Below are 18008 nucleotides of genomic sequence, written 5' to 3'. Positions count from 1 at the left end.
TTTATGGTCTTCAAGTAAAATTTATGAGATTGATTTCCATTCAGAGAAAGAAATGTATGTAACAAACTTGATTAGCTTAGAATGTAAACACAATAGGGGCTTGGTAGACCTTATTTTTCAGATTTTCCTTATGGAGATAAAGGTGTACGTACATATTGGCGAAATATTAAGAATATTTCAATAATATTTTTTTAAAAACCTACATCTTTTTATTTCAGAGCTTATATTTGCTTGAAAAATACAAAATGTCGCGTTGATGAAACTAAAGCATATTGAAAGATACACACAGAAACATCTTTTCAGGACAGGCAATAATATTCTTGCTCCCTCCCCCATATGAAGGAAAGCAATACCTTTTTTTTTTTTCCTCCTTCATGAAAATGAGTCAGTTTTGTTACAGCTTAAGCAAACAGTTTCACAAAAACAACCTGTGATACATTCATTCATGGCCTTAACATATAAATATATAATATATCCTATACAACCATAGCATCTCACCATGCAGTATCTTCATGCTGACTTCACACTCAATCTCTACATACAGCTTGAATTAGAACCATAGAGCAGTTTAAAAGAAAGGCTTAAAGGAAGAGTTTGAGAAAGTATTTTTAGATATAATATTATGGGTACTGAAAAAAAAAACACCAAAATTTATCATTTGACTATCAGATTATCAGGTGCTTCTGGCTGAAATAAAATTAATACAGATTCAGATTTTTCTTTTCAGTAATTTGCTGGTAGCTTACAGAAAAGTTAGCATGAATATATAACTATTTAAACTCAAAATCTGTTCATCTGATGCTAAAAAATTGAAGTTTACATAAATGTAAATATTAGAACCACTTTCTCTCACATGTATATGCTGAAGATTATTTGATCCAATAAGTTAAACCAAGTAGAGATTTATGGATTTAACTCACCAACAACACGTACACATCAATAAAGTAAATACTTCTTATAAAGCATATTAAAGATTTGACATTAATTTTGTTATAAAAGTATCTGAAAACATTACAACAGTGTGATAAATAATATACAAATGATCTCTTAAAATATCATGAATAGGGAGCCAGCTTCCCTAAAAATGTTATTCTATTAATGTTAATATCTTGCTTTCTTAAAATGACTTTGTAAAACCTGATAAATATTCTCAGTAATCTTTTCTAATAATAAACATCTAGTACTGCTATCAGTTAGACTGCAAACTTTTATACATAGTAAACAAAATAGCTTTGAATGGGTGTGACAAATACCATAATATTTCCAGCGGGTTCCTTCCTGTTTGTTTTCCTTTTTGCGATAGTGAACCAGAAGTACTTTGGAAATAGTTTTGCTGCGTCTACCATTTTCCAGGTATTGTGGTCCCACACTCATACCACTGGACATAATTGATTTGGGTATGACCACCTATCTCTCCAAACTGGACAGGTTCCTGGCGAACGGCTCTGAAATAGCCTAAGAGGAAGAAGAGTGGAGTTTAGTAGCGCTTTTCTGTCTTTGGCCGCACCCTTCTCAGATACAGGCTGTTGGTGGCTGGAGGGTATTTTGAGTGAAGGAAAGTAATTTAGAAAACTGGTAGTTATAGGATCTGATGTTTATCCAGAAATGCAATGGCCCCAGGACTCCAAGTCTTGACATTTGTCTTAGCAAGTCAGTACTATACGTAGTTTCAGCAGCCTCTTAAAGTCCGAGTATCTTGTAGAGGCATCCTTTAAGAAGCTTGTATTTTCGTGTCCATGGAAATCTCAAATTGAGGTGTTTCTGGAGTGATCTGGACAATTTACACTTTTCTGCTCTGCTTAGGCAAAGGTCAAATTTTCAGTCCTCATTTTATAACCTGCTGTTAATATGTATTTAGCAAATTGCTGACTGTATTTACTTCTCAGATTTATTTTGCTTTATATAGGTATTTTTAAGGGACATACCATGTTTTTGTTGTATAGGAGAAATACATTTTTCTTAATTTTTAAGGGAACAAAACATGATGATTAAGTATGTTCCCTGTGACTAAAGCTGTGAGGGACAGCTGTGATTGGGACAGCTTGAGTGATGTAACTTGGAGAAGGTTTTGTTTTTCTCAGAATACATGTAGATATCTAATTTTTTTAGAGTTGAGCTTGACTTGAGAGTTAAGTTTCTTCTTTGCCTAATGATAGAGTAGTGGATCTGTAGCCTTTCCTGTCAGTCGATTGCTGCCTATGCTAGTCTACAAAGCCCTCCACTCGGGTGGTCAGAAAGCATACCTTCTTTGGTGGGTAACTGGTCAGAGGCGAGTTGCTGTCCTGTTCGACCGTCTAAAAATGAATCCACAAACTGGCAGTGATCTTCTCCATGGCCCCTCTGATCTCCTATGTTGTAAAATTTGCCTGAAGAGCCAGAAATGAAACTGTTCTTTAGTGTGTGGCAATTCCGTAAGTACTTCAAAGCATAGTTTTGCTTTTCTTTTCTCTTACTCCCCAGAGTAAGACGCTAACATCTCTTGACTAGGAGAGGTTTCCTAGCTGATGTCCTTGCCTGTACTCTTCCCTCTTAATGTTCTCCTTCCCCTTCAGATCCCAGTGGTTTTTATAAATGCAAGTCATGTGTTAATCCCTCCGGGATTCTCGCCAGCAGTCTCCCATCATACCCGGAAAACTACAACTCCCCTACTAAATCGCAGCCCAAACTGGGACGACTGACCAGTATGTCTTGCCTCAGGCCTTTGCACTTTCTATTTCCTGTCCCTTTCCGGACGTCCTGTGTTCCTAGACTTTTCTGTAGTTGAGTTCATCTCAAAATGTATTCTAAGCAGACATGATACCTTTGCAGACAGACCCTCCCTAAAACTATTCGCCTAAAGGAGCTTCCGTTTCTGCTGAGCCACTGTGTAATCCTGTGTGACACTCTTAATTTACATATTTATTTATTGTGCCTCTCCTTCCTATAGGAAAGGAGCAGAGGTACACTATATAAAAGCAGGAATTGCTTTGTCACCCACCAAACCCAGAATAGGACCTGATGAACATGTGAGCGGCCAAAGTCTCCACCATATGGATATAGAAGAAAACATAAATGAATGTCGTACCAAGGGTTAGAGCCCTTCTGACATTTTCAGTATGTCACATTCCCTTCATGATTAGTAGGATCTTCATTCTTGGTGACAGTACCAAGCTTTGCTGTGCAAGTGCCTGCCTATGCATTTAAGTTAATTGTGGTGTCACTATTTTATGTTACATTTTCATTATCTGCCAAGTTGCAGATCGTTAAGTCTTCGTTTCTCAGATGGTTTTTAACTATCTCTGTAACATCCTTTTCTGAAGGAAACTTGTATAAAGTGCTGAGTCTGAAACTCCACCAAAAAGCTAGAGTATTGGAACATACCTGTGAGGGAGTCACTTAAGTAAATCTTGTATCTGAGAGAGTTACACAGCTGTACTCCGACAAATTTTTTATACCATGTTCTTTTAACATATTGTTTGCCTTTACATTCCGAATAGGAGTCTGAGTTAAAGGGTCTTTCGGTCCAGATGGCATCTCTTCCTGCTGCACGGGGAAAACACATGATTTGGGCTCAGTATTTAACTCTGCAGGACTAAAAGCGTTATAGCAAAAGCAGCCTGCAGAATTCAGTGCCAACTTCCTGATACCTCATTTCTTTAATACTGTGAATATTGGAGGCTGAAAATATGTGAAAGGGTTTGAAAACCCCAATGTTGGTTTCTGCCACTAGTGAAGTAAATCTCAGAGCATATCTTAGGTGTTGGACTAGGCTTTGCAGTGCTAGCTGTATAGACACATTTAGGGCTCGTTTGCTCTTATATTTTATACGGTAGTACAAAATTTTAACGTGAGCAAATTAAATTTTAAGTGAACTCGTATGTGAGTGAAAGCAAATTTCAACACCTCCCCAATGGGTTCTAAGTGTTGATGTGTTTAAGAGTGACATCTCTCCTATCTTTCTAGATAGAAAGATGCTCAGCTCAAGTTTTGCAGTACTTACCTAATTTAGAAATGTATGTAGTCCCCATTGAGACTGGTACTTACCAGAAATTGGCTCACTCACTCTTGGGTCAGCTGAGGAGAAATAACACACAAAAAAAGAGCCTTTTAGGTAAGGTTCTAATACTGCAGTATTATGGTAAAGAAGATGGGTGTGTACACCACTCAGCTCTTGTTTGCAAAATGTACAGTCTTGCTAAAAACAATCTGAAAGGTTTGTTTTGGAAATGGTTATTGATCATCCTAAAGGTATTTAGCTGTATCTTTTACACATGATTTGAGTAGATTTGACCATAGGTTGTTACTCTAGCTTTTTTCAAAAGCTTTCTCATTTAGTTTTCTATAAAATCTATTAATTGTAAAGTTACCAAGTTATGACATAGTTTTGAATTTGTACATACAGATTTTTTTTTTGTTTTTCAAGACAGGGTTTTTCTGTGTAGCTTTGCGCCTTTCCTGGAACTCACTCCCAAGTGCTGGGATTAAAGATATGCACCACCACTGCCCGGCTACATACAGATTTTTATTAAGGAATTGAAGCTTGGAATGTGCAGATAAGTTTCACAGAACTTACGACTTCCCTTCTCTGATGTACATTGTCTGAGCATGCAAGGAAGCATTGGTGTACTACATTTTGGGGTATAGATTACAGTTTTTCATTTTAATTTCTTTCCTGACATAAACCTAAATGAAGAAAAGCAGTGATAACTCTAAGTACCTTCATCTATTAGCTTCTTCTCATGGACTTTTTGGAATCAAGACACTGGGTTTCACATAAGCTCCTATGCTTATGATTACGTTCCTCACATCCCTGTAGTTACTGCTAGCGTGATTACCTGATTCAGTACTGAATGCCACCGTGTTGCTGGCGGGGCCTTCACCAAGTGGATTTTTGGGTTTCACCTGGAATTCATAGCTGTGTAAGGAGAAATAAAAATAATAGTAACATCTTTTTGAGGGGTTCAAGGAACAACATTTTCTTGCTATACTAACCCCTACTTTTTAAAATCATGACAGTTTCAGGTTTTACTTTCTCAACATCTTGTCTAATATTTCATATGAGAAAAACATTAATGAAAAGTTAGCTGTCTTAGAAACAAAAAATTAGTAGAAATAACCAGAGGTTTACCATGGATGTATAGATACGTGGTGACCTACTCTAATTCCAGCAACAAGGAGCCTCCCTTTGCTTCATGTCACATGGGCGTTCTTCCTTGTTCTTCCCCGTCACCCCAGTGCCCCTCATTGTGACATCTGAGTCACAGGAAAGGCTATCAGTGGGGAAAGTTGCTTTGGATGCAGGTTATTTGTCCCACCTCTGCGACTGAACATGAAGGCTGAGTGAGTTACTGGGGTGAGTTCTGTGGCCCCTGGTTTTAGAGATACTAGCTGCAAGAATGGACACACATGAGAATGTTTCTTTGCAGTGCTGGTTCTGTCTCCTGGAACTTAGGTCTATATAGATCACAGGAAGCCAGGGTGTCCAGAAAAGGGGCCCGCTAGCATCCGAGGAGCATGAACACAAAGCTGAGATGTTGTTCTCCTTCCCCTCGGTAAGTCAGGCTGTCAGGCTGACACTTGCTCAGGTTCTTAAGCAAAGGGGGGGAGGGGGCGTTGCTTGGGCTCCATCCTTAAGAGTGAGTCATAAAATTTTGCATAATTGGCAGATCTTTTTCACAAGCTATATAAACTGCAAATCCTCTTGAGACACCCAGAGCAGGAAAGCAGCGTAGCATTTGTCTGAAACTGACTTCCTTCAGCAGAGGACTCAGCTGCCTTTGCAGGCATGCTTAAACAGCCTGATTCAGCATATAGTGTTTCGTGATCTTTGCCAAGGTGTTTGAAAGAAGAATGTCATCTTTGAGAAGTTTGCTACAAAGTAAAAATGTAGACCACACAAAGTAAAGCAAGTGAGAAACAGAATGATGGTTCTCAGTTTGGTACAGACAGTGCTAAAAACAAAGTCAGGGGTGGATCCTTGGAGTGAGTTTTCTTATTTATAGATCACTCCTGGAGTCTAGTAGGACAGTCTAGTGGTCACGGGATAGGAACCACTTTTTAAAGTCCTTACTGTACACAATCATTCTGCGTCTATAAAATAATCTAGCATACAAACCCCTTGAAGTACTCTCCCAAAGTCTCATCCCAGGACAGTGGAGTGCGTAACTGTTATAATACTTTTACTTTTCCAAACTTACAGTAGTTGTGAAATAGAGTTAAATTTCCCTTTTAATTCTTACATACAAGTAAAAGCATTTTGAAAGCTAAAGAACTGGTGTAAGATGCTGTGCCATTTACCATAAGAAAATGTCGGGCTGTGGAGATGACTCTGGTCAAAGGGAGTACCATGCAAGTGTGAGAACCAGCGGTCCAATCCCTGGGAACCATACCAAGCAGGGCTGGGGGCTGGAGGGCAGCACATACAATCTGTAATCCCCAAATCAGTGCTCCTATAGCCTGATGGAAGTGAAGACAAGCATCTCCAGAAACTTACAGGCCAGCTTGCATAGCCACATAGCAGCAAACAACCAAAGACCTCTTACAGGCCTAAGACTCAGAGCTGCCCTCCACAGAGGAGGCCCTCTGCCCTCCACAGTGCCTCGTGGCGTGCACACATGGGACTGCACTTGCACACTCATCATCACAGCCATATAAACAAGGCTGATCTGAAAACACCTATGCCATTTACTTAGGTCACATACATGGGATATTTCCAAGGTTATAGTCTTCCTAAGCCTAGTGGCCTCAAACAGCCCCAATGATAACATAAAACCTCACAAAACTAGAAAGCTGAATATGGGAGGCACACAAATTCACAGGCCTCTGCAGTTTGATTTGAATGGGAGAGCATGTCACATCTGTTCTAGGCCATTGCCGGCCAACCCAGGCCTTAGCCAGATCTGACCACTGGATTTCTTGTCATTTGATTTTAGCTACTTACATTTGATGTCTACTTCTAGCATGGCCACAAGTTTTCATAACTTACCTTTTCTGAAGGTTTTTTCCAATGTTTTATGATACAAGTTTGAAAGAAATAATTTTAAACTATGTTCAACATGAGGACATGTTTTGGCTGATAAACAAAAAATGTAAAAAGATAAACAAAAAATATTTGTGGTGGCAAACTCTTTCCCAAAAAGCACATTTTGTCACATGAGTGACACCATAAGCCTCTAAGAGTGAAGTCTCAAAGAATAATGATTGTACATAAATAGAGGGTGCTGCCTCAAAATTTTATCAAAGTTATTTGAGTAAACAGAGAGACTAAATAGGAGATTGAAGATAAGTGGACAGTCTACAGATAACTAGAACTAAAAGTCAAAGTTACAAAATAAGAAAATTAGATTGCTCTTGAACACTCAACTGGCGGCAATTATAGAGACTTCAGACCTAGAGACTGTGTGAGAAATCTCCCTGAATTTAAAGTTGTAGGTTTTCAACATTAAAAAGACTTACTCTGTGCCTAGGAAGATGAGAAAAGAATGAGAACATACAAAATGCTGATTTTCAGAGTGCCAAGGTAGAGTGACCAAAAGACCCCAAACAGTGAAATAATGGGCCTATTCGAGGCACCAGAACCAGAAGCAGAGTGGTGTTTTAACTGCACAGCGGGACTGGAAGTTAAGGGAAAGTCAAAGAACTTTCAGAAGCTCATCATTTTATCATCATTTTATCTTAAAATCCGCATGCACCTGAACAGAAGAAACAAAGAGGAAGATATGTAAAGACTTATACATACTGTTTTTCCAGTATTTGATTCTTAGGAAGCCACAAAGTGATGGGCAGTGGCAAGATTTTGATACATAGAAGGACTTAAGAAAAAACTGAATTATCCTAACGGGAAAGGATAATGAAGGGTGACATTTGAGACCAATAGTTTTGAGGACAGCTGTAAAAATTGGCATGCAAATTAAAAATTTATCAATTACTGGAACAAAGTGAAAATTTTTCCCAGAAAGTATGGTCCTTAATTACTGAGCTAATCCGCCAAAAGCAGAATGTCGACCCCTAGGAGCTACCCTCTATAGAGTAAAGCTGCAGGCCATGGTGGGATGGATACCTACCTACATTACTCCCTCACGCCTTCTTTATAGCCTTCAGCTTTGGCATAAAGTTAGAGCCAAGTTACAGCTTGCACTGTTTAATGTACTGTTAGTTACATAACTCCCTACTGGTTAGAAGAGTTAGGTTAATAAGAGTCTCAACCCTCAAGTAAACTGCCTCTTATAAAACTTGTTTTTATACAAAAACACTCAGTGGCTGGCTGTTGGTTTGGACTGTGTGACTATTAGTTCATTTTACCCCTGTTGTAATCTTGAAGTACTGGAGACCCATTTAGAAAGTGAGGTCTACTGTTGGAGGAAGAGAATCAGGAAAGGTGGAATAAGAAAGAATAAAAAACAATAATGAGACAGTTTGTGTGATCTCATCTCAAGGACAGTAGACAGCATTTCATGACACTTAACAACATGTAATGGCATTCATTGCTCAACGTTGGGAATACAGGTAAAGAAAGAGCTGGGGACAGAGTCGGGTAGGATGCCTCAGTTAGGGGCAGAACCTGCATGGTGGCACATACCTGTAATCTCAGCCTTTTAGGTTGCTGAGGGAGAATCACAAATTTGAGGCCAGCCTGGGCAACATACCAGCTTGTCTCAAAAGGAAGAGAAGAGAAAGTAAAGGGGTGGGGGATGGGGAAGAAGGAACAGGAGTTCCAGAAGGGAAAACAGATGCAGAAATCATGGAGGTCACAACCTGGCTGCCCATTATGCCCCAAAAGAAGTTTCTTGTGTCTTCCATTCTGGGGGTCAGGGATCAGAAACTAGACATTCTGGAGTTGGGCTTCACTTCTAACTCTGGTGCTATGGGACTTCTCCCCACCTTTCTAGGTACAAAGAATTCAAAGAAACTATAATAACAAGGCATACAGTGATGAGCGCAGACAAGTAGAGATCCACACTTGGAGAACTGTCCTTTTGCCTGGTGAAAAGTTACCAGCCAAGCAACCGCCTTCGTTTCTTTCGTTAACAAGGAAGGAATTACTTGCCTGTTGCCCACACCTACAATAAAACTTAAGTGAAATGCCTGATGCTTTGGCACCTTATTTTACTTTTTAACAAAGCCATAGATGGTGTTGAAAAGTAAATGAAGAATTTGCAGAGACCTGAATTTCAGATAAACCCTGTGATCCAGGCATAATGGCTATTCCACACATCTGGTTTCTTGAGCCAGATTCAGTTTATAAGAAGTCACTGTCTATGTTGCAGCTAACCATCACTCCCAGTATTTTATCAACTCGGTGTAAACAAGAGTCTCAAACTTTGATTGGTTTTAGTCTTAGAGGAAGAACTGTTGCCCAGAATCCTCCTGAGATCACAGTTGTTAATAAAAGTACTTGAACAGATGAAGTGAATTTGATTTATCTTAATTACCAGAGTCCATTTTCCATAGGAAATTGTTGGACCACATCTAATTCTGGCATAGACAACAGATTCTTTGGTTTTTCAGTAGAGTAAGCTTTCTGGAACAGACCTGAGTGATTAAAGAGCCTTTGCAGCCAGAGTGATCATGTGTGTCCATCTGCATTGCCAACCAGTTCATCAGGAAGAGCCCATGCCATCAATGTTACCAAACAAAGCACTTACCAGTTCATCTTAAGGCAGACTCAAAGTCAAGCTGCTGACTGAGACCATTCACTATGGGCTGATCTGCATCTTGATTTATTCTCACTGACTCTGCATGGCTTTGCCTATCCTAGGACTATGTGCCAGAAGATTCTGAGGATCAGCTAAGCTACACTGTCTGGCCCTATCAGCAGTGGTGTCAAGGGGCATGGTAGCAGGCAAGCAGACATAGTGATGGAACAGTAGCTAAGAGCTGGCATCTTTATCCACAAGTAGGAGGTAAAGAGAGCTGACCAGGAGTCTTTTGAATCCTCAAAGCCCAATGCCAGTGACACACCTCCTCTAATAAGGCTACACTCCCTAATCCTTCCCAACCAGTTCCATCAACTAAGGACAGAGGATTTGTCTTAGTTAGAATTTACTGTTGCTATGAAGAGACACCATGACCATGGCAACTCTTAAAAAGGAAATGTTTCATTGTGGTAGATTGCTTACCACTCAGAGGTTCTGTCCATCATGGCAGAAAGCATAGTGGCATTCAGGCAGGCATGTTGCTGGAGAAATAGCCAAGTGTCCTATTTCTTGCGGCAACAGGAAGTCGACTGACTGTCACACTGAGTGAAGCTTGAGAAAAAGGCCCCAAAGCCCACCCCCTCAGTGACACACTTCCGGCAGAAGGTGTGGCCCAGATTAAAGGTGTGCCCTCCAGCCTCAAGGTCTGGATTAAAGGCGTGTGCCATCAAGCACAAGAATAAGACCACACTTCCTCCAACAAGGCCACATCTCCTAATAGAGCTACTCCCTATGAGCTTATGGGGGACAAATACATTCAAACCACCACAGGATTCAAATACATGAGCCTGTAGGGGCCATTCTCATTCAATTACCACTATCAATACTCCAGCCCACTCCTCAATACTACCTATTTACTCCTTCCCCACCAAATCTCCTTTCCTATAATTGGCCGGGAGCAACACAGTCCTTTCTCGTCTAGCAGCACGTAGCTCTTGAACTCTGAAAGTCAAAGTGTAGAAAGAGCCTCTCTTATCTGAGAGCAAGCCACCAACTATACTTAACTCTACAAATAGGGGAGCTGACAAAGAGTGCCTCAGACCATGGACTCTAGCCTCTGAAACTGTAAGCGAGTCTCCAATAAAGCTGTGCTTCTAGAAGTTGCCTCCGTCATAATAGCTCTCCACAGCAGTAGAAAGTTAACTGTGACACTGACTCACCTGATACCAACATTCCCACGATTCTTTTTGTTTGGGAGGTAGTAGGGAGATAGATTCTCTCCAAAAGAAGAGAGAACACTTGTCTTCAATCTCTAGACTTCTTTGGCCTCCCTAACTTCAAGTGATGACTCCCTACCCCTGTGCACATTTGAGACCACAGTCCCTTACAGCAGCAGGCTATGGCCAGGAGGCACCAGCTCAGACAGGAACATTTGACACCAGGTGTGGAGTCAAGCCCTCTCGTAAGCAAACAGCTGCTGGGAGGCCCCTTAGAAAAAGTTAAAAAAAAAAAAAAAAGAGCTTCTACACCTGGCGAACTAATTAAGACCCAGTGGGGAGAGCAGGCTGTGAAAGGAGTGTGTGATCGAATGTTCCTTAGCGTCTAGAATAGCATGTCTAACCCAAGCCAATCTGTAAATCTTTAATCTCTGCTTTTATACTTCTTTCTCTCTGGTTCACTGATCAACACTAACCTTGACACCATCCATCGGATGTGTGCAGATTCGCTGCTAGATAATCCCACTTTTCAGATTTCAAAAATCAGGTCAAATAATAGAAAAACCACTACCAGACAGTATTTACACATGTCTCCTTGTTGTATAACGCAACTATAGTAAATCATTCCAAAGGAACTTTCTTTCGTATATTCAAACAAGGAACCCTGGCGGGAACTCTAAATTATGATCCAGTTGGCTTCTATGCACCAACTGTCATGTTCTGTGCTCTGTTCTCTTGGACACTCACTTCCCCACCACCATCACCACGTAGTGCTTTCCCATTGTTCCTTCAAGCCCCAGCCCATCTCTCAACTTTTCCCTTCCCCAGACTCTGGTAAGTGCTGTTCCCCAACCTCCCCCAGCACTCCCACTGACCTCTTCCAGAACTCTTGCCGTGCAGGGCAGAACACTAATTAACCTTCCTGCTAGACTTGAGCTCAAAGGCAGACACCACGTCCGTTGCCGTTTTTAGCCCCAGCAGCACTTAATAAACATTAGTTAAGTGGAAATGAGACGCTTCAGCAAACACATTTGGCTTCAAATGTGCCTGGAGAGAGTGTTCTACATATATATCATGAGCTAATAGGTGCACTGTGAGAAGCTGTGGGGACAGCTTGCTTCAGAAAAGGAACACAGTGTGTACTTACAAAGCAGAGGCTTTTCCATGGATATAGTGTACAGCACAGCTCATGCTATTAAATGGAATAAAAAGGCAACGCAAGAGAAAAGCTTAAGTTTTGCCAGCATAAATCTACCTATTAAAAAGGTCCAATGAAGTTATGTTTCTTTAATTATTTCCTTAAAACCTATTTCTGTGGGAAAAAAATGGTTTTCTTTCTTTCAATCTTTCTAAGGAAGCAGAATCAAGATCAATTGGGCTTTAACTGAAAAATATGCTTATTTTGTCTAATTTAAACCTTTCGTGAAAATTAAAAGTTGAAATGTTTTCCATGTTGCAGCTCAAAACAGGGCACTTTAAAAAAATCATTTTGCATAAGAAATGTATTTTTTTCCTGCAGTAAAGGACTGAAGTTTATACATAGTTAACCTCAATTAATTAGTTGTTTCTTTTCCTCTAAAATGATCAGGAAAATGTCCCTACCGCCAGAGTTAAAGTGGGCTTGTTCTTTTGTCGTTATCAATACCCTAGTACTACTCAATCCAGTCAGAAGATGATGGGGAGGGGTATACCAAAGGAAACTAAGGAAAGAAGAGAAGAGAAATCTCTTCTAGGAACTTCTCTACAGCTAATCAGAAATGTCTGAGGGCCTTATTTTTCTTTCAGTAATAAAACGAATTGATAAGATGTTTTCGACTGGAAAGACATCATAAAACTATACTGAAACATGAATGACCTCATGTTAATGTATAAACAGTAAAATATGCAACTGATCCCCAAAATTCTCTTCTCCTTTTCAGTGTAAAAAGTCCCAAAGCAGGGCTGGAGAGATGGTTCAGAGGTTAAGAGCACTGGTTGTTCTTCCAGAGGTCCTGAGTTCAATTCCCAGAAACCACATGGTGGCTCACAACCCTCTGTAATGAGATCTGGTGCCCTCTTCTGGCCTGCAAGCATACATGCAGGCAGAACACTGTATACATAATAATAAATCAATCTTTAAAAAACAAAAAAAGTCCCAAAGCAAAGGGCTACTGCCCCTATGGTGGATTGAGTGAGAATGGTCCCCATATGCTCATGTATTTGCATGTTTGGACCCTAGTGTGTAGGGCGGCTCGGAAAGGATTAGGAGGTGTGGTCTTGGGGGAGAGGTGTGGCCTTGGGGAAGAGGTGTGGCCTTGGGGGAGAGGTGTGGCCTTGGGCGAGAGCTGTGTCACTGGGGGTGGGCTTTGAGGTTTCCAAAGCTCATGTCAGAAGCCAGAGGCAGTCTTTTGCTCTTTCTACCTCCATCTTGCTAAGGTGTGAGCTCTCAGCTACTGCTCCAGTGTCATGCCTGCAAGCCATGCTTTCAGCCATGGTGATCATGGACTTAGCCTCCGAAACTGTAGGTAAGCCCTCAGTCGGTGCTTTCCTTTTATAAGTTGCCCTGGCCATGCTCTCTCGTCACTGTAAAGGAACAGTAACCACTCCAGTGTGGGGCCAATAGGGAGCTGGTTTAAATACACTCTTGGCGTTCTGTCAAGTAGTTTGCATTCCTTGCTTTCTCCATTCCAGCATCAGACTCGAGCCCTCCAGTCCAGCCGATGCCCCGCACACCCCATTTATCTCTAGCTCACAGACTTCTCTAAAGTTTGATATTTTAAAATCAATATTTGCATAGCCGGGCGGTGGTGGCACGCACCTTTAATCCCAGCACTGGGGAGGCAGAAGCAGGTGGATCTCTGTGAGTTTGAGGCCATCCTGGGCTACAAACCGAGTTCCAGGACAGCCAGGACTGTTGCACAGAGAAACTTTGTCTTGGAAAACAAAACAAAAATAAATATTTGCTAATGGCCTATTTTTTATGTTGTCATTTATATTAGCTCTTTTTATCCCTAATAACAAAGATATTTTGAAAATGGGATATGAGTTTTTCAGAATTGAGTTAAAGGAACCCAGAATTCAAACAAGATCCTTCTTTAAGGCAGAGAAGGTATCATGTCCTTTGTTATGGCTGTAGTTTCTGCAACGCTCAGAATTCACCTGGAATAGCACTGGGTCTTACCTTGTATCTGGTTTCAGATTTTCTACTGTAGAAAAGGTCTGATTTGTAATTTGAATGGACTTGTTCTTTCCACTGAATGACCCATTTTCTCTGGATATGACTTCATATTCTGAAAATGGAAGTAAACAGTAGACACTTGTGTTATATCTCAGTTGACTTAATTGTTCCTGAGGCTAATAGCATGCTAGAGACACTCTCATAGAGATGACAGGTTGACTGGAGTTCTAGAAACATGATCTTTAAGAAATAGATTTATTTTTAATTGTGTGTGTGTGTGTGTGTGTGTGTGTGTGTGTGTGTGTGTGTCTGTCTGTCTGTCTGTTTCTTGGGGATGGGGGTGGGGGTAGGGGGGAGAGTATGTACGTGTGAGTGCAGTTCCCTGTGAAGTCCAGGAGAGGGTGTTGGGTTCCCGGAGCTGAAGTTATAGGTGACTGTGAGCTGCCCAACATGGCTGCTGGAAATCAAAGTCAAGTGGTCTGAAAGAAACAGGAAGTGCTCTTAACAGCTGAGCCACTCTCCAGCCCCAAGACACCACGATCCCATCTTAGAGCGATTTTCAGTCACCAGATGGCAGAGCACTGCATTTGGGGAATGGCATATTAACTAATTGTGCTTTAGTAGAATGGAAGAAGACCTAATAACTGGTGAAGACCACTCGGCCATTGCTTTGGATACATAGCTTCGTTTGGTAGAAAGGCCAGTTTAGGGAAAGCACTGTACAAGGGACAGAGCTTGAACAAAAACCATGTTTCTTGCCATCTTCTTGGGGGCTGGGCACGGAGTAGGGTGTCCTGCTACCAAATCTGACCCTAAAACTGTGTGTCAGCAGCAACAGTTAACCAAATATTAAAACCTCTCTGTTGTTTGGAGCTCTAGAATTGGATTTTTTTAACCTAATGCTGGCTTATTTCTGTTCTCTGGATAATTTTTTTTTTTTTGTATTAAATAAAACTGCAACCATAATGTCTGCATAAATTTCCCTTCAAGGCAGGAGTCTCTGAACTTGCAGACTCATTCATCAACAGGGAAAGGCCTTCAGAAGGGAGAATCAGACAGACATGTTGACTTGTTTCCCTACTTCTCACTTGGGAATTAGAAGATTTGCTGTCAGGATTATCTGAGCTGCTGGCTGCAAGGTAGTCCCATCTAAAATCAAGTGGCATTTCATGTAACACGAAAACAAGAAATGGAGTCTATGGGGACCATTAGGAGAGATGGTCTGATGTTTAGACTAAGAGAACAATGGCTAAATGTGGAATTGTAGCTAAAGAGCTAAATGTAATCCTTGGCCATGAAAATTTTAATTATAAAAGACTCTGAGCAGCTCGGTGGCATCTAGTAAGAAAATAATCATGAAGACAGTGGGTCGGGCTTATAAAGTATACTCTCCTCTTGACTTGTTACAATTGAAATTTCTGTAACTTTGCCAGGTGGTGGCGGTGGTGCATGTCTTTACATCCCAGCACTCAGGAGGCAAAGGCAGGCAGATATCTGAGTGTGAGGCCAGCCTGATCTATGCAGTGAGTGAGTTCCAGGACAGCCAGGGCTACACAGAAAAGCCGTGTCTCAAAACACCATATTATCCAAATGGAGATGTACTAGAAATTAGGTATATCAGATTAAATAATTCCAACTTGATAGCCCAACATCTTTAGGGCAAACAAAATTTGGTTTATCATTTGGTTTCCGGAAACCAGCACTCTTATTAGCAAGGTGGGTAAGCAAGAGTTTTGGATGTTTGAATGCATGATGTGGATAATCAATACCGAAAGGTGATTGACTTTTAGGAATTAAGACAGCAGCATCTGGCTCCACTGTAAAGGGGTAAGCAGGACTCGGCAGATTCCTAGAAACAAACACTGGTGGTAACAGACTCTCCCTCAGAACAGAGGCTACTCCTTCATAAATAAAGGAAACTGATGGCATATGACAGTTTCATGAAGGGAACGGTTTGTACGGGAAGTTGCTTAGATCACATGGTTTTGGAGAAGGAGAGACAATTGCTTAGTTCCCCTTTACCCACAGTAGAAAATGTTTTCTGGAAGATTCTGAGTCTCCTTGCCCAGACCCTTGCCCTCCACAGTGCTCCTGTCTACTTCAAACAGCTGCTTGATCCAAGCTCCTATCCCCGCAACAGGGCCCTGCCAACGGGAGTCACATGGACTCCCGCTGACTAGGTACCATCCTCTAGCAACCCGGATGTTAGTCAGTCCGTTTCCCATTTCTCGTTTGACCCTCCTTTTCTATAGTACAATCAAAGTGCGCCAAACCAATTGTAACAAATCCAAAACATGATTCTAGGTTTCTTTTTTCCATGACCATTTATAAAGGAATTAGGTCGGTGGAGCACAATCAAAGTTTCCTCAGAGAAGGAACAAACTGCCTGGGAGTGAGGGAGTTCTTATTTATTTTTATTTTATTTTCAATTTCTCCAAAGTTAGTTGAAATCATTTTTAGCCTGTTTGGAAGTTCTCAGCCAGTTTAGAAACTGGGTTGGTGAAAAGAAAGCTATTTTGAATGTTGTCAGAGGTGTCAAGTTTTCATACACTTTATGTGATTTTTCTTGGTAAAATCATAAGACTGTATTTTCAAACTGTGGAAGGGAATTCTGAGAGGGATAGCAGAAATATAGCTTTAGAGTTCTCGGTTAACTAGGAGCCCATAACAAAAAAAACAAAACAAAACAAAACAAAAAACACCCAGTATCTTTTTTCTACCTGTGATACTTTGGACAACAGAACTTTGCTCCACCTGAGATGTGATTTTTTTTTGTAGCACAGTGTGACCCCCCGGCTGCCCAGTTTGGAAGTCCTGTGCTATCAAAGCTTCCCACCAGAGTGTCACACCCTAGTGGCACAACCTTACCAGTGACGGTGTCATTTAGTGGCTTTTCCCAGTCCAAGATGACAAACGAGGGGCAGCCTTCCACAGTGACCACAGTGAGGTTGGTGGGTGGGTTCTGTGGTGGGCTGGTGGCATTCCCCTCTGTGGCTTCCTCTGTAGGGAACCGTCGGACGGAGTCGGTGATGGAACAGGGTCTGTTGTCCGGCTTCGGGATATATCGCACATGGGGGCCTAAGAGTGGGGAAGAGGGAGGTCTCTTGGCAGTCAGCACACAGGAAACTTGTGAAGAAGGTGGAGGAGGCGAACTAGTCAATTTGATCATCTATTTGAGGACTTCGGTGTCACATTCTGAGCAGACGTTTGAAAATAGTGCTGAGGATACCTTAGCCTCAAACTCTAAACTCTACCTCTGGGATATAGGATAGAGATGCTGTATTTATAGATACGCCCAGTGGTGCTGTCTGGTCTCTTCAGAGGTAGTTCCTTCCTCCTGATTTACAGGGAGTGAGTCTCAGGCAGCAGTAATGAGCACCACCCTAACCAACGTTCTGAACAAAGCGAGGCTCACACGGACCAAGCAGTTCTGAATAGTCTACTGAACCTCAGAACAAAACTCAAGAATATTTTAGGAATGAAATATCCAACCCTCAACAAGGTAAAATTCACAGGAAAATATTGTTCCTACTGAGAGAAACCAGTCCTTTGAAACCAACTTAGAATGATCACAGAGGCTAGAATTATTATACAAGGAAGAGGCAGATAGAAAAATGACCCATGAAATAAGGTAAAAATGACTCAGATCAAATTTCTAGAGATGAAAACTATATATAAGATGTAAACTACATGAGGCAGTACTAATACACAAGATACCACCAAACAGAAGACATAGACACAGCACAAAACTAATGGTGTGGGGGATGGGAAGACAGTGGATAATGGACATTGTGTACTTCAGGAAACCGAAGAGTTCTCAGATGGACATAATTCAAGTCCCCAAGGTAGAGGAGGGGTTTGCATGAGCAGAAAAATGTTTTTAAAAATTAATGACTTCAAATGTCCCCAACTTCTAAATCACAGTTAAAAAAAAAAGCTAAATATCAAAAACCTTTGATAACAAGAAATATGAAGAGAACTACATCGATCATAATTAAGTTCCCTAAAACCAATGAAAAC

General features: G+C 41.0%; 1 protein-coding gene across 1 annotated transcript in view; it reads right to left on the bottom strand.

Moving 5' to 3' along the window:
• Window positions 1-44: 44 nt before the first annotated feature.
• The window catches only part of LOC118593909 (ABI family member 3 binding protein), a 207927-nt gene continuing 189963 nt past the window's right edge, over window positions 45-18008 (bottom strand). Inside the window, exons 53-59 of the mRNA XM_036203506.1 lie at window positions 16857-17066; window positions 13992-14100; window positions 4815-4894; window positions 4024-4053; window positions 3361-3522; window positions 2244-2366; window positions 45-1455 (exon numbers count right to left, since the gene is read on the bottom strand). Of these exons, the coding sequence (XP_036059399.1) occupies window positions 1340-1455; window positions 2244-2366; window positions 3361-3522; window positions 4024-4053; window positions 4815-4894; window positions 13992-14100; window positions 16857-17066 (830 nt within the window). The 3' untranslated portion in view covers window positions 45-1339. The remainder of the gene's footprint in view (window positions 1456-2243; window positions 2367-3360; window positions 3523-4023; window positions 4054-4814; window positions 4895-13991; window positions 14101-16856; window positions 17067-18008) is intronic.

The sequence above is a fragment of the Onychomys torridus genome, chromosome 12 (assembly GCF_903995425.1).
Source record: "Onychomys torridus chromosome 12, mOncTor1.1, whole genome shotgun sequence".
NCBI classification, from domain to species: Eukaryota; Metazoa; Chordata; class Mammalia; order Rodentia; family Cricetidae; genus Onychomys; species Onychomys torridus.
The sequence above is the reverse complement of the archived record's forward strand: the minus strand, read 5'-3'. Positions and strand labels throughout refer to the sequence as shown.